Genomic DNA, 25,585 nt, shown 5'->3' with positions numbered 1-25,585 from the left:
GAAGTTTCACACTCCCCAGGTCTAGCATAATGGTTCGATCTGCTTCAGAAAAACCTATTTGCGAACCTTGTTAAACGGAAGTTTAACCCCCAAGTTTCGCATTCAAGGAAGCGGCTTCATGTAGGGCCACCTCTCCGAAAAGTACGATGTCGTACATAATTCGGACGGAAAAATGGATCATCACCCGGTACACGGAACTGCTCGAAAAGCTGCCCCGTTTTACACCGGATGGTTGATAACTTGGGGATGTGTTGCTGCTTTTTTGGAAACAATACCAGATACCTGCTCGACACGCCGTCATACATAACTTAGATCATGTATTTTTCATATTTCAAATAGATTTCTCCCGGATCACCGGAACACACGGAAGCAGGCTGTGTGGTGTGGCGGGGAAGGAACGCAACGGGGGAAAGAGGGAAGTGCACTGGAGAAAAGGATGGTACAAAAAGTTGTATCCACTATTCCTTCATATCATGCCCTGGATGGTGCATAATTTTAGTGCCGGAACAAGAAGGAAGAACCATCCGTGCGGCGACGACACTAGAATGCTAAAACTGTTACCACATTCGGGACGGTTCAACCGGTTCGCCGAAGCGTTCGCAAGGTACGTACCATTATTGTAGCCTTTTTGTGCAAGGTGCTTCCCGGTTCCCGGCTTCCCGTTCCCAAGTGCTCCCCAACCCACCTGAAACGGGTTGAACCAAGGGCATAGGGGTTGAAAAATATGCTCTACAAGAACCGCCTGTCAAGCGGCGATACTTTCTACCGCTTTCCAGGCTGGCCGATCGGGCCAACTTGTGGCAAATATGTAGTGCTTCCACCAGGGAGTACTCAGCCGACAGTTTCCTATCGTCGCAAAGTACACACAGCTACCTGATGCTCTAACGCCGCACAACGCGTCACGTACTTCACGTAAGATAAATTACGAACGGCCAAGGCGAGCGCCGCCTGTGCGGAGACGAACAGGATAAAGTTTACTTGTTATTAAATAATTTCAAGGAATTTTCATTGAAAGCAAGCATCCGCAACAGTAGCAGCGCCAACACTGAGTACACCCTTTCTTTTGTGCCCCGGACACGGTTACGGCTTCTTTCCACAGTGTCGGATGCTGAAAGTTACCACTTGAGGCTACAAAACCGGGCCAGTGCAATGAAGTGCAACCGGCCCGAGGGTAGCACAAAGACGCTACGGTGCACGATTCCAACTGCAGTGCAACAGGGAAGTTTTATGTGTCTGGATGGTTGCACCAGAAGCGAAACAATAGACCAATAAGTTTACAGCTCCTTCGTACCGGGCGACGATGACGGGGTCCCGGGATGACACCGTACGTGCGTGGGTGCAACTATTTCATCGTTCAGCCCGCAAACAGTTGGACGGATTCCGCTGAAATACGACCATCCAGATGGTTTTGTGCGCCGGAATGTTGGCCAGTTTTAACGTGCATATTAAAGTGCGTTCAAACAGTGCAAGGATTATGTGTGGAGGGTGAGTTTTATTAATTTTGGATAGCGAGGGCTTGAGGATGTAATACCCTACATCTGTAGGGAACGTGGACTTGCAGCTTGGTTATTATGAAAATTTAAATATTCATTAAAGCAATAAAACAATAAAATACGATAAACAGTGATTGAAGATATAATAATACACTTGTGAGGTTACATCACCTCCAATTTGTTTCAACTACATAAAAGCAATGGCAATTAGTTACGATGAGAGTCAATAACAATTGAATTAAAATCAACAGCCGATCAGATCTTTACTGTACATTACACTCTGGAACAGACATAGAAGACTCCATGGAATTGAATAATAAGAGTAAAACAATACAACGTAAAGAACTTCTGGGAAACTCTGGTCAAATCCACTCCTTCGGGAATGAAGATTCCCGAAAAGACCCTATGCTATCAATGATGTATTCCTGGAAGATGTACTGATCCGTCTCTTCTTAAACCTGGCGAATGACAAGCGAGACATTCTATGGTGATTTCATCATCCTGCATAAAAGATCTGAGATTATCCTCCACTAGTCGATCGACATGATTACTACACAGTCAAGAAGGATGTGGGTAATCCTTAGCAAGATGTCCTGTTTAAAATCGGTTCTTTTGAAGTCGTTTAAAATCTCAAAATACGTGTTCGAGTACTTACTACCATATAAGTTTACATAAGAAATTTCTCCACTCGGTAGGCCTATTAAATTGAAACTTGAACATCGATTGAAAACAAACTTTCTTTGGTCTCGATACACATACATGACTCTAAGATATGGGCGCGGTTCAAAGCGAAAAAAACCTCTTATTTGAAGTTTTTGAGTTGAACAAACAAAGGAGAAGCAATTAAGAGTTCTTTGAGTAGTGCAGAGATCTCACTGTAAAGCGATGTCTTTCATCCGCCAGGCTTTGATGAGCAAGTATTGTAATGAAAACGTCTTAAATAGGCTCAGCTATTTACAAGACAATTAAGAGATCCCAGCTTTTTACATAAACAGAGAAGAAAAAAACTAACGAAAAGATGGTTTAACAAGCGTCAGATAAGAGTTCAAGTGCTCAACACCTGCAGAGATCCAAGACCGCTAGGCGGTTGAAGATTCTGATAAAATGGATGGCTAAAACTAACTGCAAAAATCAATTCACCTAACCCAAACCACAGTTTGTGTTAGGGAAGTTTGTGGTTTTTAACGTTTTTAACACCCTTTACTGATATCATCACCATTCATTAGTGTTAATTGTTTTCGATAAATGATCGAACCATGTTCGGTACAACGTCACTTCAGCACGTTCCTATCGAATGTGGTAAAGAGTTTATTGAATCGTATTTTAATTCAATTCAATTTTAAATTGTGTATTTCGGTGAATACTTGGTTGTACCTAAACGGTGATTAATTTGCCATGCCTTTGTAAACAATTTACAGGATTAATTAAAAAAAAACGTATGAAACCATAAGCTAGAAATGCGAAATGAATAATCTGTTTCGTAACGTAGAAAGAATTGCAACATCCATATCTATTTTGCGACGTAAATGGGGTGGAAAATTGAAACATTGACAGTATTACTTACATATTACGGTGAGTCGAGCATTGGCACGGATAGCTGAGTTGAATTTGGCCGGTCCGACTTGGCACTGGTATTCGGCATCGTCCTCGATCGATGCGTTCGATATTCGCAGATTGTAGATGCCGAGGTTCCGATCGGCCAGCACCGAGTACCGCGGGTACCCCGGTATGGTGTGGGAAAATCCTGCCAAAATGAATAAAACGGAACAAAGGGGAACAATACCAAACAATTGAGTAGGGTAAGTAAATCGACAGCAATGGAGAAAATGGCTGCATCAGCATAGGCTAATAGAACCGAAGAACACTAGTCGCCATCTTGCCAGTATGTAGGTTAAATTTCCATCGAAATAAATGCGGTGGAAAAGAAGCTACTTCAGCCACAGTACACCGAGACACTGCAGCAATCACACTTACCGAGTGCAAAGCCATCCTTTGTCCACTGCACGGCACCGACTAGATTGTAGATCTCGCACCGTAACAGTGCCTCCGTGCCTTCCAGCACCTGCAGATCCCTCGGCACGATGCGGAACTTCTGCTGAGCGTTGCACAGCAGCATCGGGATTACTGGAAAAGAGACAATCACAGCATATGGTTACAGTTACAATTATCTGGCAGGGATTAGATAAGGATTGTGCCACACAATAGGGGCTGTGGGGGCGAGCATATACAAAAGGGCTAACACACCAATGCACAATGCAACCGAAAGGAATCTCCGTGGCCTCGCACCGAGACAGACCCGTCCTGCCGCTGCAAAACGTTAAGCTACTTCAAACATAACTGGAAGGAATATGTAATATGCATTGGGTAGGATTAAGAGCAATTATTTAAGCACTAGCCGAAGAGCTAGAATGCTCCAGAACAATGCAGCGCTACATTGATTTTGCTACATTGATTCAAAGGACTATCTGGAGAGCTTGCAATATTCCTACATCACTTCGAGATCTTATGGATGGGAGCAAATAAAATGCTCTCAAAAATTAAATAATCAAATCAATCCATACAGTCTGTATCATTCAGCAACGATGTATCAATGTTGCAAACACATTTTACCCTAGTCGACCAATCGCCAGAACCTCAGCCTTATTTACACTGGGTGTTTGTCTTCCTGAGAGTAACACACGGCATTCAATTCCATCCTGATAGTGACGCAGGTGGGAGAACCGAAAAAAAAACATAAATCTCCAAATCCTATTGACTCCAAAAACACTCAGAACGCGGCTGTATAAACAAACAGAACAGGTATTCGCGCTAACGCAGTACGCAATCACTCTTATCCTGCGTCCCAAGGTTGGTGCAGAATGTTCATTAACTCGGTCGTGTTTATCACCCAACGAGAACCACATTGACCGTGTCGCGTTTGTGCCAAGATACGCAAATCACCATGTAAAATCATCTGCTTTTGGTAGTCCATCCTGCAACTGATGTTGCTGTTGCTGACTGAAGTTGCTGTGTTGTTTCGGTGCAAGCTCCAATCACACCATTACAGCGCTTTTTTATAACTTTCACCGACGCGATAACGATATGAAACCCCCACCTGCCTTCCAGAAACTCCTTCCCGTTTGATCTTCATCGTGCACGCTAGTCAGCAACACAACTCAACAACCAAGTGTGTGCCCACCCTTTACATTCACGTGTAGGGTCAAAGTGGTGGACGCGGGGTAGCTTTTTTTTTGGAGAGGGGAAAAGTGGGTCTCTGTTGTAAATTATTTTGCTCACCAAACGTCCCATTCGTCCCAATTCGGACCCAACATTCCCTACAGTATATTGAATCAAACACTGTTTTTTGTTGGTTTCCCGGTGAATCCTATACCGGTACCGGTGCGGTTCGCTGCTCATTATCTTTTCAGTCAGTTCGCTTCGCAACCGTGCACCGGAAGTTATAATTCAGCAGCAGCTTGACCGTCGTCACACGTACACTGCGTCGTATCCGTTCGTGTACGGTTGGTCTGTGTCGTGTTCCCTCCCCTCGCTCTGTTACGTTGGGCTAGTTGCCAAAGTTGCGACCGCAGCATGTTGATGTAGCATCTTTCGAGGATCTCCAGCGTACGGGAGACTACACAGAGGAGCAAAACAAAATAAAAAACCTTCAGCAAAAAGTGAGTGTGTAAGAGCGAGAGCGAACGTCTCGGAAACACATCTTCACGGATCTGCCACGAGTCCGGTGCTCGGACGCTGCCGGTGATATCAATTAATGAATGACGACGATTTCATCTTCGCATTTATGCCGGTGTCGTTCTCGTTTAACATCCGGTTTTGTGCAACCGCCAACCGGAAACCGGTTCCCAAACTGTACCCCTCAGAACGTGCTGTGTCCGAAACTCCGCGAAAGGTTGTTAATGGGTAGGGGGTTTATTTCATTTTATTTTTTTGCTTGCCCTGACTGATTCCAATGTATGCGATGTGGATAGCTTCTTAAATTCCGAAAATATCGGACCAACCGTTGTTGGGTCACAAACCCAAAACCGCCCCATTAATACATGACGAATAATTATATGTGGCAAACTTAAAGGGGAATTCTCCAACTGTGTGACTAAAGAATAAGGCAAACCTGGTTTTAATTATAAAACAAAAGATATATAAAATACTATTAAACATTTCCAAGTCTTAAAAAGTCCATTTCAGCAGAGAATTGCATACTTTCGGGCTGTTTTCACCATTTTATAGCTCTTTGCAAATGAGACGCGTTTCATGAACGCTTCCAGCGGTATATTTACGTTGCACCGTATGCAAGCTTTCGTTTCATACGCATTCTAAATACACTCCGGTGACAACAACAGGTACATTAAATAAACATAGACGACAGATTCCGAGTGGATGATATCAACTCACGTGCTCATTCGCATGGCAACAACACCCTACCTGGAAGGGATGGTTCTGGCAGCCGGTACTGTTGTAACTCAGAATAAACTCTACATTAAAATGAGATGAACAACGGACAAAAAAAGCCACATGTGTGTAAGTGTACACAAAACAACTATACATACTTCAACACTCTGCCTGGAGGGCATACCTTCCATACGACCTGGCCGGAATGTTACTTCAGGTTTGTACCGACGAGCTTTCTAACTCATTGCATCCCAGGTTTGTGCAACAATAAGCACTTGCCACGGGAACAATGCTATCAGTGCAACCCCACGTTCAGGTGGTGCGTTTCGCTCCCCCACTCACTCCCTCTGCCGCAGATATATCGTATTATCCCCTCGAGCCAATGCTCAACATGCAACATCCGACCATACGGTCAGGTCGGGTCGTCCATGCTAGTGGGAAAGTAATCAGAATAAAATGTTGTAACTGGAACATTCCAACCGGGCGTCGTTTTCCCGCTAATGAAACCGTAATAAGTGGAAATGTGCAAAGACATTAGGCCCGAAGGTGTATACAGTTCCGTGCACTCACACATCCTCTACCGCTCGTTATCATTTGCAGTCACCGTACTCATCACATCATCCACCTCCCATCCCGAAGGGAGTGTGCAGGAAGAAGCGGAGTAAATGATATTCCGGTGCAAATAAAAAAAAGTGAAATAAAATCAAACCCCTGAATTGAGAGGAATAACCGTAGTGTGGGGGAGAGAAAGAGAGCGAGAGAGATAAAAACAAAAAACAAACCCCATCCCTTCATGTGGGGTTCCGTGTCTAACTGCGTGTACCCAATACTTCCCGACTACTAGCGGCGTGTCGCGAGGGCATTAATTTTTACGACCCAATCCGCCAACCTGCGGAACCCCTCCCGGTGTGATCCGGTTTTGATTCCCATGACCGAGTCCGCATGTGGACGGTAATTTAATCATGCAACTTTTCATATGCAAGCACAAAACAACAAACAAAAAAACCACCGAGGGATGGACGGGGTCGATGTTTGTGGTTTGTGGATTTTTTTTTTTGGGTTGCTGAATGAGCATCGCTGGCCTGGGAAGTGCTCACAGTTTTCCCACAGCTTGGGATGGGAGAGGTGCTATGGAGGTTGGATGTGAAACTCCTTTAAAAAAAAGGACATTAAAAAAGAAATTACAGGTATAGCTGATAACATCCAATAGATAATACTATCTGCATGAGTTACAGCTGACGATGTACGACTATCACAACCAGTACCAGTATTTAGATCCTGTTCATAAACCGGAGAGTTTGATTTTACGCTTATCGTGTCCTTTCCAGCCACTTTATCTTGCCTTCAAAACAACCTGTCCGGCTACCTGTACGCTGCAAATGAAGCTGTTTTTGTGAACATGAATGAACGTAAACTGCAACGGCACCCCGTAAACAGGACCGTTTCCGATTCCAGTAGTCAGCAGCACGATAAACAAGTGTTGCCAGCGACTGGGCGCAATGAAGGAAAAGAGCGATGAATTATGGAAAAAGGAAAGGAAATTATAATACACAGCAAAGGGGGCGAAAAAAATATATGAACAAACCGCAATTCGAACAAAACCGCGAGAGGAAAACACTAAACCCCCCCTGCCATCTGCGATACGTAATCATGGGTCCAAAGGAAAAGGAAGCAACGGACTGGACTCTCAGCCCGGGAGATAATTATGTTTGCCAAAGGACCCGTACCCACCCGAATGGCAGAACGGACGCGTAACGGACAAACGTCAAACCGCGGAAGCTGGGAACACCGAAACACCGAAAGGAAACGAACCAGGCGGGACAGGACATGGGCGAACGGTTGCGTACGGAAGGAATCCTCACAAAGCGAGTGTAATCAGCGCAGAAAGCGTTTTCCCACGGCGATAAACTTGCCTTCGCGCGAGAAGGAAGCGCAAGTGCACCGCACGGGTTTGACAGTTTGCAAATCGATGACTGCATCGATGGGAAGACGGAAGAGAGTGTGTGTATGTTTTTTTTTTTTCTCGTTCATTTCTTGACCAACCGTTTCAGCGCAACGCCTGAGAAAGTTTCCAATTTCCCAGCATCCCGGTTGTACGATCGAACCGGATGACCAACGCCTTTTGCGCAAAATGTAAGCGATAATGATAGGATGCGAGGCTCGGCGCATAAACTGCGGCCCAAACGGGGCAAACAAGGAACTGGAGCAACGCGGATCGGAACTTTCCCGAGGGTGTTGCAAAAGTATGAATCTGTTCCCATCGCATGTTGTGGGGTACGGGCAGAAGATTTTGATTCGCTCTTTTAAAGGGGTAAATTAAGCAGTCAATTAAAATAGGAGTCGTCCTGGAAAGAGTGTACGTGCGTGAGTGTTTAAATCGACAACTAAAGAGTACTTAGTAAAACTACGAATTATGTAACAAAAATGGCATTTTATAAAACGAAAATAAAAAGCACATTTTAACACCTCTCTAACAAATAGATTCTAATTGTAGTGATCGCCAATCCAACTTTAGCAACATTAAGAAAGGACGGAACGAACCTTTACACTCCTTTATGTTTAAAACGGCAGAACAGATAGGCCATTCATTCCCTAAAATCGTGAGAACTCATTTTCTGATGTTTGGTAGCACGATGACACACTGGGAATTTCTATTGAAATGCATATCCTTGTAAATGGTATATTACGGTTATGACCAGACTTTATGATAGAGTTTCTGTGATGACAATGAAAACAAATCTCAAACGGTTATCCAGATGCTGTCCAACCATTTTTATCATATTTTAAAACACTTTAGGCTAACCTAAACATTATAATTTCTCCTCGTTCTTTTAAATAATAAATAATTGTACAAGCAATTTAATTTTTTTACCGAATAAAATATCCAAAATATAACATCCATTATGATCAATCAAAACGATAATAACGCTTTGAGTTTTCATTATCTACCAGCGAATGCATAAGGGCTTTGTTATACCTAAGAGTTTTTTCCGAGCTCCAAGATGCTAATAAACTACAGCATTTATTCCAAAACTGCCATTGTAAAAAAAAAACCATAATTTTGCTCTTCATAACAATGATTGTCGAAACTGTCACTGATTTCTTAGTATCATAACAGGTTCAGCAATATATCACGGCCCTATATACTACCTACGAATACCAAAACACACAATAGGTGATGATTTTAATGTTTTGTCCAAATTTTACGATTTCCCTTCGTACGCTGATGCATTTCATTGCCAAGCCATAAATTGCGGATTACAGCCATAGCGGTCCTACCCATTCCGAAGTTCATTTCCCTCTGCTAAACCACGAAATTTGCTTTTAATCAAACAAGGCATAAATTTATGAGTTCAGTGATCGTTTCTCACGAAAACTGGTTCACTTCACCACGGTACGCACGTACTAGAGAACTACGAATCGGTAAATTTCACACTTTTCGTCCAATCATCATTAGAACCCGATCCAAACGAAACCTCCCAATTCCAACTCCCATGTTTACTCCGGTACGAAAAGGCCACCGGTACGAGGTGCGGTATCGTTCTTCATTAACGTGCGCTCCCCGTTTCCCCTCCCCCGGGGTTTCGGTTGCCTGCTGCGCCGGTCGCTTTTATATGGTGTGTCTCATTAGCACAGCAAGACGCACGGCAAACACTGTCTCTGAGATAGATCATTAAGGAAGCGTCGAAATGGTATAAACTGGTACTAAAACCCACCGGCACAGGAATCGCTCGCTCGCGGTCTAGGCCCCTGGCTAGTCATAAACTGTCCGCGCTCCCCGAAAGCTTCGGGATCATTGTCGGGTCGGGATCGGGTTGATACAGTGTATTAATTTGCTGCACTTGTTCTCGTTTCCGAAAACACAGTTCCAAAGCCCGTTGCGCTGTGCCATCTGGACAGTCGCTCGAAAATCTAGCGATGGACGAACAAATCTCCAAACAGCTATAAAACTAATTTTTCCAACTTCACCCCAAATACCCGATCACTAGCTGTATCGTTAATTGGAAGCTTCTAATTGATTTGGTTTTATGGGTTGTAAAAGCTACAGCACGGTTCTGTTTTACTGTGCACGGCATGGTGGCATGGGTCGAGCTTGTACTTAGGCTGCAAGATTTTAACAGTTTAAGCGCACAGATTTCACTGACGCCCAAAACAAACGAAAAACAAATAATTTACTTTTAGATGTGTAATCTTTTCTCTCCCAAGAAGGGAAAACATTTGTGTTTCGAAAACATCCCAACTAATGTTTTAATCAAGCAGTCGTACCGTAGCATCTTCTTTAACGCCGTTGATGCCTTTGGCAACAAAGTCCTCCCAATATCGGGTGTGGATTAATAGCTTGTATTTCAGCTGTAACCGTGCGGTATTAAACATCCACGGAAGGTACAGAATGGCTAACCGGACCTACCTACACCTACCTACGAGCACACCGAACGGCTTCATCCCACTCAATATTCATATGACGCCATCAGGCACACGCATAACGGACGCTGATTTATGCTCGACCCGTGGTCTCGTGGCCATGATCACCTAAACAGTCCCAGGTAAGCCGAGAAGACGCACAGTGCGTGGTCGTGCTTCAAACGGTGCTCGTGCTTGGTAGGCCAGGACGGGGCCGAGTGTCAATCGAACTAACGATCGTAAATAGTGGAAGGTTTGCTTAGCGTCTTTTTTTTTGTCTATGTCTATCTCACCTACAAAACACTCCAAACACATCAGGGCCATTGGACGATCAGGTCCAGGTTGCTGTTGGACATATAGTTGGACGTTGCGTTGGCAGCAAGTACCACTTAAATACAGGATGTGGCAAGACGTACACGCTATTGCTTAATTTTCTATTTTATATGCCGCCAATAGAAACTTTGTAATACATACTTTTGTTATATACCTGCATTCTATAAAATGTTCCTTCGTCATTTTAACTTCAGCTCTCTGAGCTCGGAGGTTATAAATCTTAAAAGAATTTCCCTCCAATTTCGATTGATATATAAAGCTCCCAAACGAACGACAGCCGAAAGGGAAACAAGATTAAGCAAGATTGATGCCACTCGATGATGCTACAAATCCAATAACGTAGAAAGCGGGAATCAATCAAATACGATAAAGACATCAGGTATTGAGCGTCTGCCGCTCGGTCTGTCCGTGCGTCTTTGTGTGTTGGGCGTATTTTATGTGTATTCTTTTATCATGCACTGACGCACCCACGGAAGCCCGACCAGCTAGAACCACCGAAAGAATGATTTCCTATATTGTTCGCTAGAAGAACCCGAACACACCGTGCCTCACAATCGCCAGAACGAATGTACAAAGGGTAGCGCAAGAAAAATGATTCCAACCGTTCGCGCAAACACCGACTCGCACAGCCGATTATTAATTTCCGGTCCAGCTCTCGATCGATCGATCCCGATCGGAGGGGAGGAAAACGTTGGATTCGATCCTTTTGGGACGGTTTTTCGGACGCTCGGCCCTAAATCCCACACCCACCGGCCGCGTCAGGCATCGGTAGGGTTTCCACGGTCAACGGGTGTACAGTCACGGCACAGTTGAGTGGGTTTCAAATTTATATCGTTCGATTGGGCACCAAAGCTTACCGGGCTGGAACCAAAAACGCCGCCGTTGCCGAGCGACACCCGGCCGGCCATCTTTTTTTTCCCATGCGATTGTTACAGTGCAATGACCATCGGAGCAGTCGGGCATCCAACCAACTGCAGCAGAAGAATTATGTGACAAAGTGTGCAGGATAGTGCGAGAGAGGTCGGGATGGTGGGTAACCGGTTGCGGTCACTGGAACTGGGCTGGTTGGGTGCTCCACTTTTTGGCACACACACACACACACCAGCGTCTAAAAACCACAATCACGACACGCTAGTCTTTCCGCTACCAAACCGGGAAGTAAATATAAATCTTCATAAATTTGTCAAGATGAGCACCCTTCGAGCAGGACCCCGATCTCCGGTGCTGAATGCAGATGTGCGTGAGACGGAGAGAGAGAGAGAGAGAGACTGACAGAAAGACCTGTCGTAAATCAAGCCTGCAATCAACTCATAAATTATTTCGCATCTGCCGACTAGAACAATAGACAAACCCCGGGAAGACCTTTTGCTTCCCGACCTGGTTCATCTCACATCGCAAGTGCGCGTTCAGCAATCGGTAAATTTTGACACCGCCACCGCTTTGTCATCTATTGTGCTGCTCGCACATCCTTATGACGAGAGCCCAGCGGGATCGTACGTCGCGTCGGTTGAGGTTTCCACGAGCAAGTGGCTCATTTATTGTTCCACTTCTAGAAAGCCTACGTGCATGGCCGCCGTAGTAACGCAGCGTGTGCCCATCACTTTCCACAAGTGTCCCCACACGGCCACGTCAGAACTGGTTCCGTTTCCTTCCCACCATATACGGGGTGAAACCAGTTCCGAGAGTTTTTTTTTTGTTGTTGGTGTTGTTTCACCTCTGTTTCAGTCACCTAGGCAAGTAGTTAAAGTAGGGGAGCGAAACTACACGATGGAAGCTGTACAAGAGCTCACCCCATCCTGCGTCGATCGCGTCCACCTCCCACTCACAAACAGAGCGCCCGCGTAGTGATTTTCATTCATAAGTCCAGTATGCCCCCCATAGCAGCTTGGCAGAAGGGTAAACAAGTAAGAAAAACGTCACCCCCTTAGCATCACCCTCGCTCACCCATAACGCAAAAAAGGCGACACAGAGAAAGGAAACGAGCAACAGAGCTTAAAACAGGTCCCACAGATGACAGCCTCTGTGACGGTTTGAGCCGAAACGAACACACACTCAATGCGAAATGACCAGCGAAACCGAAAACCTGCTCCAAGCTTTTTTTTTCTTCCGCTGCACAAAAAAAAAGCTCAGTTGTTTTGAATAAATACATCTCCACAAATGACTCACATGCACACATACACACATTGGCCATGTTCAGCTCGATACGTTGCTACCATCCACCATGCTCCAAAACTTTAAACTCCACATATCTCAGGTCCCGCGAAGAAGGAGATCCGATCGAAGACGAAGAAATCTGTTTCAGCTTCGTCTCTTCTGTGTAGCTCTTGGTTTTGTTTTTTTGCGTAATATAAAACGAGTTATCTTGTTCTGCCACAACGCTAGCAGTATCCCTTAGTAGCCCCGTTCCATTGGTGAGGTCCTCGGTGGACATGGCCTGATTCTGCCATATCTCTTGCGCGTGGTCTTTGCGCCTATTGCGCTCCGACCGTATGCTATCATTCCCATCGCCAACGGGGAGTTTATTATTGGACAACGGAGCGGGAACTGGGCAAATTGGAGGCAAGGTATGAAGACGTCTTTTTCTTCCCCCTTTAGCACTCTTTCCTCCCACCTCTACGGCGTAACATGCACATACGCCAGCGTCATCATGTACGGCTCCTGAAGCTATCTCGCCCGAAAGATGATGATGAAGCCTTAAAAGCCACCATCGACCGGACGGCGCTGGGAATGGTTTGTGGTACAGAAGAGGAGACTTCCGTTCACCGTAGCGCTTCCATGGCCGGCAGCGACACCCCGGATACCCCGTTGTCTACTCTGCCCCCCCTGCTACACGAAGCACCCTGGCCACAAAACCACAGAAGAAGAATCGAAGAGAGGGAAAGAAAAAAAAACCCACACACTCTACCGGGATGGTTGTGCGCTCAGGTGTGTTATTACATTGTACACCCTTCGTTTTCTCGTCGATTCTCTTTTGCCCTTCGATTCTAACGTCATTAATCGGTTGATCTTGAACCCGACTCCATCGGTTTTGCCGGCGCTCCAGATCAGGTTGCTCTGTGCGGGGTCTCATGCTCTCTCCTGCGCCGCTACAGCGCCCCCCAAACCTCCGGAAACCTCTGCCATCGTACGGCTGATTGGTTTACTTCATCTCCTTGATTTCCTTTTCGTGCCCAAAACCTTTTTTTCTCTCCGTTTCCCATTCCGTTTGTCCTCTTCGATATTTCTCTTCTGATCACCACCACAATCACCGCACGCCTCCGTGCCGTCCATTCAATTTCTGGATTTTATTTTCGACGTTTAGAATTTTGAAAACAGGCTCGGGATGCTGCCAAGCTGGAAGCGTGGCTTAGCCATCGCGTCCACGCGAACCGTTTCGCGAGTTCCAACGGCATGGCACACGCGCGTGCACTCGCTCACCGATACAGGTTTTTTTTTGTTTTCGAGCGCCTTGGAGAATTTAACGTCGTGGCCACACGACCAAACAACCAACAAGAGGTGCCCTCGGGGATGAGTTTTTTTTTTTCGCTGGATGTGTGCTTTTGTTTCGTAGCGTTATTCGTGGCATATCTTTGAAATTGGCGCACGGAATTGAATCAGCTTAGCTCTTTCAGTAAGTTGTCAGGATGTCATCCACCGGAAACGTTGACATACCACACACACACACTCGCGCACACCACTGGTGCAAGAATTAAGGGGTTTTGTTTTAAAAAAGTCAATCTTTTGTACAGACAATATTTCTACAGCTATTTTTGGAAAGAATCAACATTTTGCACGAGCTTTTATTTGCAAAATCCTGTCCGATTGATGAAAACACAGAGTTTCCATCATACTTATATTTCGCTAACGCTATCATCACATCGCTATAAACCCAGTGCCCAGGCATTCAGGCAATCACGGGCGCCCAGACGCATCGCCAAACAGAACCATTAGCCGGTACTACGTACGTCGGAATAAAATGCGATGTAGAAATATAGAAGAGGCAGCGAACACACAACAAAAAAAACAGCGAAACAGGTTGAGCCACTTCTCGCCCGTTCGGATTTTTACCAATGCTCCTTTTTCTCCTATTAAAGGCAACCAACTGAGTCAGAAGATGTACCAGAAGTGGTACGATAATTACGTTTGAGCTGGATTTTCCATCATTTCTGCTGCTCGGTGCGCTGGTTGCTTGTTGCCCTGATATCGCTCCCCCCCGGTAGGAAGTGGGCCCTTCGGTTCTTCTCGGTAGCCGTAAATAATTAATCAAACCCTTGATTGCACATTCATGTAACCGGCAAACCATACACAGGTTCTGCGAGAGTGTGTGTGTGTGTGTGTGTTATGTAGTACGGCGTAGTGTGTGCCAAGTGTATCGTATCGCAGAGATTGCACGTATTCAACGGCAGGGTCCGTAAAAGTGGTAAACAACGTTTCCATCCGACCGAGAAATCTTCGCTTCTATAACCCTAGTGAAAAGGTGCTTCTGATGCTCTCGGCTACAGCAAATGGGTGAAAATGAGTTTTATTTTTCTGTTACAACGATATCTGTATCCGCACCTACATCCTCTTGTGAAAAGGATGCCTAAAAATAAAAGAAACGAAACGCCTTTTGTCAGTTCAGTGATTTTTGTATAAAAGCTCGGCTGCATTCTCCATAACGCACGCAGAAGACTCGTCTGCTCCACAAAAAAAGCCTTTGATCCTTTTGTCTTGTAAGGCACATACACGCGTCCGTGATTAATGCTGAATATTCTACCATTCCCCGCCCTCCCAGACCAATCCTCCGATTCAATGTCCCCCCGGGAAACGCAAGTTCATTGCCCCGTTTTTAACATCGTCGAATCCCATTCGATAAATCCCCACCGATGCGTCTGGGCCCGAACCACGCAGTCGAATAAAATCTTCCAACATACGGCTCGTGGGCGTGGGCGTGTTGCTCCACACGCGCTATAAATGGGTCTGCCGTTCCGGTGCCGGTGCACGAATGGCAACAGCAATCTAATGATGACTGACAGCGAACGGGGTGCGATGGAGAAGAAATGTCACCCGAGCGGCAGAAAACGTCCACACGTCCGCTCGTTTACCCATCCGCCTGCAAAAGACATTCGTAATAACTATCAATCGATATCGATATCACCAAAAAAGGAGAACCACACGACGGTTAGGCAACGCACGGGCAAAACCACCTTCCCGATGATGACGATCGATCGCTTTTGTTTGGGACAATCGATGCGCTTAAGCGCAGGGCTTTCGAAGGAATGCTGGAGAGTACGTCTCCGTCAAGCACGTTCCACTTATCGTCGGATTAAGCGGATCAGGTGCTGAGCAATTGATTGAAGTGTCCCCGATGCTGACCCGCAGTACATCTGTGCGATCTGCGTTGTCCACGTTCCTAGATCTCCGTCCACCAGTGCGTAATCGAAAAGCGCCATTCTTGTTATGCTGATCGGGGAAAGATTATATCGGGCCCCATTTCCGGCACCATACCTGGCATACTTGGACGCAGAAGGAATGGCAAACAAAATGTGGAGTAAACAACGACAAACGGTAGAGTCGCCAGGAGGGTGGCATTTATTATTGCTCCAACACGATTCTCCGAAAATCCGGAGAATTAGCCCTAGAAGGCCACTCCTGTAAGCGACATAAATTATTATGTCTTAATAAGTTGCTCCCGCCGGTAGGTTTATGCGATTGGGAGAACGGTTTGGCGGCAGTATTTAAAACCGAATGAATACGCTTCCGGACGCCATAGAGGAACGCCGCCTCACCGTCCTACCTGGTGGTGATTGTGGTTAGCAATAAGTGTAAGCGTCATTTAACGACTGTCACAAATCAGATTACCACCCACCCCTGGAAGAATGGGAGTAACTAAATCGTCCACTGCGGTTCCACTCGACCGACACCCGCTAATCATGCTAGCCGCACCATCGTTCCATTGCCAGTGCCGAGGTGCGAGCTTACAAGTGTTTCCAATTGTTAGCTAACATGCTCCACTCCAAAACCAGGAGCACTCGTGACTTGCGATGGGGCTTTCCACGAAAATGTAACCAACCGAAGGTCGGTACCGGTTGTGGTACCGCGGGTATGAAACCTGCTCTCCACTACTGAACCGATTCCGAGGGTGTCGTGATAGTTCACCATAAAACATTGTTCACCAGTGTCAGCGACTGCCGAGTCACCACCCTGCTTTTAGTTGCTGTTGTTGTTGATCCATCAACTTCACCCCTGCCACTGCCACACACATACCGACCGACCAATCTGCTAATGTTACCAATTGCTCGCAACAAAGCTATCCAAAATTCAACTACCGTGCTTGGTGACGGTCAAACTATGACGCCTCGTGCTACACCTGCCATATGGAAGGGATGGCACGCTGTTCTCCCTCATCGGGCATTTTCCAATGCACAACGCTGTACGCTATGCTTACGATCTGCATCGCAGTGCAAACATTGACGGGCGGGTCGCTCGGTAGCTGGAAAATGTTAGCTTTTCCTTTGGGCACGCAGTTTGAATTATTTCACAGTTTGAAGTGATTTTTCACCGTGAAAGCTCATCCCAGCTCTGTATGTTGCGATGCAAACACACCCATATAAGCCCCCTTTTCCGACTGGGGGCCGATTAGTTTTTGGGACAGTGAGGCCTCGGTTGCTGTGCAAAACCACGTTTCCACCAACAGATGGTTAGTTGGTACCTGCTGATGGGAAGTCGTTACTCACCTGCCCAAAGAAAGAGGCAAAAGCGAAACATTGGCGCATTTAGTGAAGGGGCGGCAGTTGAGTGGAGTTGAAACAGGGTGAGCAAAACGGTGGCACACGATACAACAAATTTAATATCTGCCCCGACCGACCGAGGTAACATGCCCGCCGGTGAGGGGGAGGTAAACGGTGCGCTCACTTAGAATCGCGCTGTTACGGTCGCAATTTGAGAAAATTTCCCCGAGGACACTTCCAAACAGAAACGGTTGCTGGGGCAGGAAAATGTCCGGTACAAACTGAACCATAAATCCTAATATGTGTGTTTGTATGTGTGTGTGTGTTTGATTTGGTACAAAAGAAACAACAGCCTCCAAATCCTCGGACGTAGCGACATTGCTGCTGACTGCTTTCGTTGTTGTTGTGTTTTTTTTTATTTCTGCTTGTCCCGAAGGGTCAACGAGGCCAGCAGGTTGACCTCGGGGCAGAAAGCAAACAGTGCCCGCCCCTACCCCGGTTTACTCGAGTGACTGATACGCTTCCGGAAAATTGATTTCAATTAGATACGTTGCCACGTTCTTGCACAAATCGGCCGGGCTGTGCACGGACAAGCATTATGCGATTAAACTTTTCACTGACTACCATTTGCTGCGTTTGTTTGCTCGCGCCGTTGGAAGAATGGTAAAAATAAATTGATAATGTATTCGCCTTTGTTGCTGCGCATTTTATCTCCTGGAAGTGAATGTTATTTCCTTTTTCTTTGCTTTTCCTTTTTTTAATCATCTTTGGAGCTGGTGAAAAATTAAGCGAAAGCTTTTACACAAACGATCGCCGAAGGAAATGATTAACAAACGTTGGCCGTTCCGAGAATGGTGTGCTTCAAGAAATGAAACGAATTTCGATAACAGGCAGCAATATTCTCGGTAGCGAAATAATATGTTTAATTTAATGCGCCAATATTAATCTTAAACAACCTTCAAGTTCATCACCGGATTAGGTTGGGTGATGTTAAAATTCATTCATACCATTCACGAAATCCATAAACCCGTTTTAATGAGACTATCTCAACCTTTACGAACTCGTCTACTAGACATTCGCCAATTTCAATTCGCTGCAAAGTCTCGATTGAACCGTGTTAAACACATTCGTCGTACCTAGAATTCATTTGAATAAAACACCCGCACAAGAAACCCGTACCCGTACAACAATATGAATACCCGCGTAGCTTTAATTTTATGCTCCAGCATCACACTCAACGTCTGGGTCGCGGACTATTTGGGCTTATTACTTTTCGCCCTTGCACGTCCTGCCTTATGTGAAACCCGCAAACTTCCACCATCAGGGTGAGGGGTGGGTTAGGGGGAGGTCCCAAAGTTTTGGACGCAAATCGTTCCCCACCCATGCTGACAGCTTGTGATGGGAAATCGACCCGGTACCCTTCGAATGTCCCCAAACCGCCGGGAAATGCGTGCCCTTGCGCCGCCCGTAAAATAATTTCAACAAAATTAAACGACACCCATAACCGCGGATATTCGGTGACGGCCGGATGAAAGTTGCGACCGTAATATGGCCCGTTGGAGGATCTTCCGCGACGACGACAGATTGGAACGCGGGATTCCATCATTTGATAGACGCTGGGACGCGAAACGTGGTCAATCGTGTATTTCAGTTTTTTTTTTTTGCAGCGGAAAAATGACACCGATGACGATCCATGGTTTCTTGCCACCATCGGAATTGACCGGTGGTAGGTTTATGTTTCGTATTTTCATTGTAAATTCAGCTACCACCGCGTTGGATGTACTTTTCATTTCCTTTGCCAGTACTTCGCCTAATACTCGATATGGGCGTGTAAAAAGACGTTCGCGATTTGTTTTTCCATTTTTTTTACTTGAGGTGCGTCTTCCAGCACCAGCATGTTTAGGGCGAATAGCTATCTAACGAAAAGAATCCTGTACACGACGGAAATCTTTTGTGGTTGTGCTACACGAAAGCTATTCCATTTGTCTGTCAAAATAGGAATGTTCTTCAAGAAATAGGAAAAGATAAGCTTTTTATTAGCGTTGGTTGAATTTGATTCAGACTCATGAATCCGAATCAATATTTGAATTGACAGAATGAATCTGAATCTCTATTCCCAAAAATTCTGAATCTCCAGAGATGCTTAGAGAAACCTCATAGATGGCTGAGAACAGCAAAACGATTACAAAATAGCAATACTTCAAGAGAATTTTTGAATCATAATAGATTTATGAATCTTTCCTTATGAATCCTCTAAAATTCATTAATATTGGAGGATTCTTCCAAAAGTTCATAAATTTTACGACAATATATATGTCTCTGAAGAATCGCAAATTGTAGAAGCTGTGAAAGCTAATCAATTTTATTAATTCAACTATTCCAACAAATAACATTTTTTTATATTACTTTCAGCAGTTGATTTTCGTATTTCTTGCGCCGCGAAAATATTATCTAGCTGATACGATTCATTCCCATTTGCTATCATGCTCAAGCACCTTAAGCTGAAACCCTCCATTCCAGTGCACCATCGAATGGCTTTCTTTTATGATACCCATCAAATTAAACTGCTGGTGCTCTTCTTGCGAGAGGCGAACGAAAAAGTAACCGCCAGCAAAGCAAAAGGAAAAGGGAATTTAAAGACTGAAATCGGACCGAAATAGGTACAAAAATTAACCAGCAATAGTCAAAACCACCCCAAAACCACACCCGACTGATGCCGTATCAAATTTCCGTTTTCCCATGCTCCAACGCAAAGTATCAATCAAAGCGGACCCCATTATCAGTGGCGAAACGGTCTGTTGATGATCACCGGTAAGCATTAAGCAGGGTTTCGTTTCATCCGCCACTGCGCAAGATGTAAAATTGTAACACAAATAGTGTTTATCAACCGGGTGCACAGTTTTCCCGGTTTATAATAAATTTTCCAATCATGCTCAGGAAGAGTCGTATAGATATAGCGCAACCCCCTGTTAGCTTTGGAGTACCATTCACAAAAACATCCACCCCAGAAGTGCACTCGTCGAGGCAATTTCAGCTTCACCATCGAATGAAACATCTCAAGTCGCTTCTCACGTCGACTCAATTACAGTGCTGCGGTTTTCCTTGTGGCTTGCGGGGTTTTTGGAAATGGTTTGCCATTGTACCGCACCTACCGCATACACCTGTGGGCCAAGGCTCACCCATACACATACACCCTAGTCCTGGCCCTCGTTGCTGGGCCGCGAGAATGCCAAGACGGTGAGTGCGGTAGAGTGCGCTTAGCAAACCGTCTACTACAACAACCCGGGAAGCTTCTCCCGGGAGGCTTTTTTTCCCGAAAAAAAAGTATGTATTTATTTATTTTACTTCCATCCGACCGGAGTACCAGAGTGCCTTCGACGATGTTCGTGTTTTGATTAATTGTAAGGCTTTTGGATGGTCGGGGTTGAGTTTTTTTGTGGGACGGGCGCGGGGACGTGGGAGACCGAGGAGTTGTGAAAAACAACATTCTTTTCCATCCGTCCATCATTCCGATGAACAAAAAGCGTCCTGTTTTTCACTTCGGGCGAGTCTTTTTATTTACGTTTTGTTATTGGAGTGCGAAACACGAAACCATACACCACTGTGTGCCACTTGGCGAACAAGCTTCGGAGTTTTCCTTCACAAAAGCCTCCCACCCTTATCGGGCCCATTGAGTACCATACGTCTATTTGAAGTTTTCATTTCCCAACTCCTCATGCAGCCTCCAGGCACACTCTTTACCCAACGAAGCATGTTACCCCGTATCGTATTTATTGGCAAAAACCCAAAGCACAATGCAAGAGACCTTCGGAACACACCGAAATGCCCAAAATGCGTCATCTCCGAGCGATGTGTAGTGGAGTCAGAGGACCGCTTTTAAAGTAAATTAAAGGCCAATCTGGTACCCGGATGGCCGTCCGTGCCCGGGGTATGGCGACGCTAGCGCAAATCGTAGCATGTTTTGTAATTAATGAACTTTTGCTTTCAGCTCTCGGTGCAGGCCGATGATGATGATGCTGATGATGGCGACGACGACGACGACGACAACAAGCGAGAAACTTTGCAACCTCCCCCCACCGAAAACTCCGAGCAACCAAAATGGCAACGCCCAGCGATTGAGGCTTCACGCTGGAAGCATGCGTACCGAAAGATGCTAAAGATTGTTTAAATCGGATATCCGGTTTGCGCTCGAAAAGCCGGCTACGAGACCGTACAGTGCTGGATGGAGTTTTCCTCGCATTCGAAAATTTCGGTTCCACCCGAAAAAAGCCACTTTTACCACCACCATTCACCAACTGCCATTCAAAGTGGTGCATGCAAGGTTAAGTAAACGATTCGTTGCTTCCTGCCGCTCCTACAGTGACTCAAGTTTTCCTTTTGCCACGTATTTGTGGCACACTATCGAACACATCAGCTACCGGTCGGTATCGGGGGGGGGGGGGGGGCTTTTGTGGACTTAAATGCAAAGTTTTCACTGCACCATTCACGAAACGACAGGGTATCGAGTAGAATCGGGCTTTCCCATCTGCCCATTTTCCGACACGCCTCACACACGTTGCTGACCCTATTCTGCAGCAAAAGTTCCCTGTATTCGCTAAACTACCTGTATTCAACCACAACAACCGGCGTGGTTCGGGAACATGTTCACAACGCGCGAGGCTCGTCGAGATATTCAAAGCTTCATATCTGATTCTGAAGACTTGACACAACTCTCCCACAATTGTAAGCCGCTAACATTTCGCTTAAAACGTTTTATTTTTGCGGATGGTCTCGCTGCGAACCCAGAACTGCCGAGCTGCTTGTCGGGCTGTGATGGCTGGCTACATTTTCATAATTGTGTTTTATTTTAATATACATTGCTGTGCCTCGGCTGTTCCGGCTGCTACTCCGGCCCGGTTTCGCTATGCATCGCTACACAAATGGCAGAAGCAGAAGAAATAAATGAACGCAGCTGCCAGCACCTGAGGCGTAACATCATTTTTGTTTTATTTAATTCCACTTCCACCGTTCACACCGGGCCATTTCATTGCATCATCCCCACAGGAGATGGATTCAGAACGTCTTATTGAAGATTGTTTTTTTTTTCCACCCCGATGGTGTGATAGTTTTCGGTGTGGAAAAAGCTTACAACTGCTTCCACCTGCCCACCAAAACTGGAGCTGGAACCGACCTGCCTTATGTACGGAAGGGTGAAACCCTACCCTAGGAGAAGAGGGATGTTTTCTGTAAATCTGCCCAACACTTTAGAAGCAACCGGCTGCTACGAACTCCTACAACGAAAAGTCACAGCCACAAGAACAAGCTGTGCAATTTCCCAAGCACCCGCGCTACAGCTTCTTCCGAATTTCGATCGCACAAAAACAAAAACGGTGCACCAGCTCGTGTGGTCAGCGTCTCGTTAACGACTTAATTTTTCTTCATTTAATTTATGGCTAATTGTTACGCTTTTTTCCCACCATTTATCCGGATTTGGATCAGGAACTGGCAAAGCATGGGGAGGGGGGTCACAGGAGAGGGTGTCCGCTGAAGCAATCGCACCGAAAAACCGTCAAGAAGCCACCGGGAGATTTCCCACCATTACTGTCCATGCTTTCCCAGTGGCTTCATTGTGCAGCTCTTTACACTTTTCCGATGGGTACGCGTAGGAAGTTGGATGTCTTCTTTTTTTTCTTTTGCTTTCTGTCCTCCATTTCCGGCCCTCTGACAAGGCGTATGGTAACGTTTTCCGCTTTTGTGGCGGTTGTTTGATTTTCCCTTCGAATAGTACCGAAAGTTTTGCGTCACAACCATTCACTACCCAAACCGCCCCTAGTCTTCCACCGTCCATTACGGTAGGCAACATTGGCTGCGACTTGCCAAAAGCGATGCTGACTTTACCAATGTCACCGACATTGACACGGGACGGGTCCTTCGATGGCCGTTCCCCCTTCCCCGCACGACACACCGCGTACGTTGCTGGATGTTTCCACCCAGCCTGATCTGAAGCTGTTTTTCCACCCCGTTGGCAGTTTTTCTCGGCGCCCGATCGTGGAAACCCGATAAGCGGCCCGACACGAGGCAAAAGGCCACAATAGTCGTAATATTTGGAGATAAACTTTTTGCCCCCCGTCGCACCAATGCTGATGATGCGACTTCGGATGTTTCGAGTTGAGCGGAAATTGCGCGCGCTCACGCCCAAGGGAGGTTTATATTTTTGGAAAAAGGTGACAACATTTGATGCGAACTTGGTGGCCACAATATCAACCATTTAGGATCGGATCAGGCCGTTTTTTGTCTGAGACGCAGTTTGGTAGGGAGTGGATGGGATGGGAATGCGATGCTTTGACAGACATTCGTGAGAACATTAGCACGTGATTGGTTTGGCTTTTGGAGGCGTCACTTCTTCACTGCACCGCAACTGCTACCAACTCACCCCTTGCTCAGAAAAAAAAACATTTGAAAGATGAAGATTGGCTACTTTAGATTGGAGCACGTCACGCAGCATGATATAATACCTTTCGCACAATCAAGCTTGAAACATGAACAGTGGTACTCTTCCCATTTTAAAGCTGGCTCTATTAGCTCGAATCGTATCGAGCAAATCTGGCTGATTGCACGGACCAAACCTGCGAAGCATTAAAATCTTAAACTCGAACCTGGAGGGACTCGGAGGAAGTAATTCGGTATTACAAACTCATTAAACCAAGTGGCAAATTTCTTGCCCAAACTAGAGGGCAAGTTTTGTGCTGTGCTCGACTACCAAGAACTTCTGTCGCAAAGCGCAGCTTCCGGTGCTCCGGAACCGGCTTTTGGGAAGTAATATGCGTCCAACGCGTTTCAGCTTGTTTTCGGCTGCAAGTCGGCAAGGCACGGTACATCTAATTGGATTTCCGCTCCAGGGTGACCAGTTACCGGTCGGCTACTAAACTAACTTCTTGCCAATGCTGGGCGAGCTCGCGGAGCAGGTGTGCGCCGGTTTCTGTGTGCTTTTGTGTGCACCGAGCCACGATTTAATCCCCCAGATTAAGGCGCGGTGGGTTCGTTAAGCAATTCTATTTTAAGAAACAATTACACACCAACAAGGGCTGAAACGAGTGTGAAGCGAAACAAGACGTTTCGTGCAAACGGATGGAAGAAATTGCAAACGGTGGAGGTAAATTTGGAGTTACGAATTTTAAGCTGGTATCGTTTTTTGGAACTAAAAATTTAAACTTGAAGCATTTTATTTTTAACTCTTGCTTGAAACTTGGTTGAACATAAATAGAGGCCGAACTACTTTTTAAAAATTTAATAACCTGATTGTGTAGGTGGTATGGGGATTTATTATAATAAAGTCATTCGTAAAGCAAAATTTATTGCAATACTCCAACTTTCATACATGATATCTTTCACAATCATCCCATTTTTCGGCGCGTTAAAATTATTACGCTCTCACTCAGTCCAAAGAGGCAGAAATATTACTCTCCAGAGACGGCGATCAATACTTTTATTAGTCCATTCTGAGTCATTTCAACGCAGAGCTCACCCCGTTCATACACGCTGAGCGTACATCAGCAGCAAGTTGCGAATATACCTAGGACAATTTTATTGATTGATTGATTTGGGACTTTGGGTGGGTTTGAGCGAACCAGACGCGTTTGCTGTCGATTTCCCTTTTGACCCGTCTCCGGAGAGAGTGGCAGCAAACGATAGAATTGAATTTTCCCTTCATTCCGCTGCAAAAAACCCCACCCCACCAAAAACCATCGTCATCGGAAATGGAACCCGAATGGAAGATGGCGAACCATGGCAAATAACTTTGAAGTGTCTTTCTGTCCAATCACCAAACCGGATCGATTTTGTTCAGTTTTGACCGAGCAACGGTACTTCGAAGGTGGTTTCAATACGTCCGAGTCATGGGGTGCTTAGTTTCGTCCCAGGGAGCGTCTCGGAAATCAAATTCATTCCTTTCATCTTCGACCAGCGTACCCACCAGGACCTTGATGCGACTTAAAGGACTCCGACTGAATGCAACAGGGTTAATAGGGAACGAACGAACATATTTCAAACGTCCAGCGCAACGGATTGCCTTTCCTATCGGGATCCTTTTCGGGTTTATCATAATTGGAACCTACATTTTATGCAACCTTTCACAAAACCGAACTAATTATCAGTGCCAGGCGTCACTGCTAGGCAAGTCCGAAAGCCCAAACGTCACTCGTATAGTCCTGCTGTTTTACTACCAGCGAACCATTATCAGCTCATTCTATCAGCAAAACTTCATGCCCCTAGCCCGGGGTTTGTAACATTTGGCCAACGTGATCA

General features: G+C 45.7%; 1 protein-coding gene across 1 annotated transcript in view; it reads right to left on the bottom strand.

Annotated features, from left to right (window-relative positions):
- LOC128718694 (nephrin-like) overlaps window positions 1-25,585 on the bottom strand; it is an 80,918-nt gene that overhangs the window by 30,954 nt on the left and 24,379 nt on the right. The window contains exons 4-5 of the mRNA XM_053812313.1: window positions 3,468-3,617; window positions 3,058-3,237 (exon numbers count right to left, since the gene is read on the bottom strand). Of these exons, the coding sequence (XP_053668288.1) occupies window positions 3,058-3,237; window positions 3,468-3,617 (330 nt within the window). The remainder of the gene's footprint in view (window positions 1-3,057; window positions 3,238-3,467; window positions 3,618-25,585) is intronic.

The sequence above is a fragment of the Anopheles marshallii genome, chromosome 2 (genome assembly GCF_943734725.1).
Source record: "Anopheles marshallii chromosome 2, idAnoMarsDA_429_01, whole genome shotgun sequence".
NCBI lineage: Eukaryota > Metazoa > Arthropoda > Insecta > Diptera > Culicidae > Anopheles > Anopheles marshallii.
The sequence above is the reverse complement of the archived record's forward strand: the minus strand, read 5'-3'. Positions and strand labels throughout refer to the sequence as shown.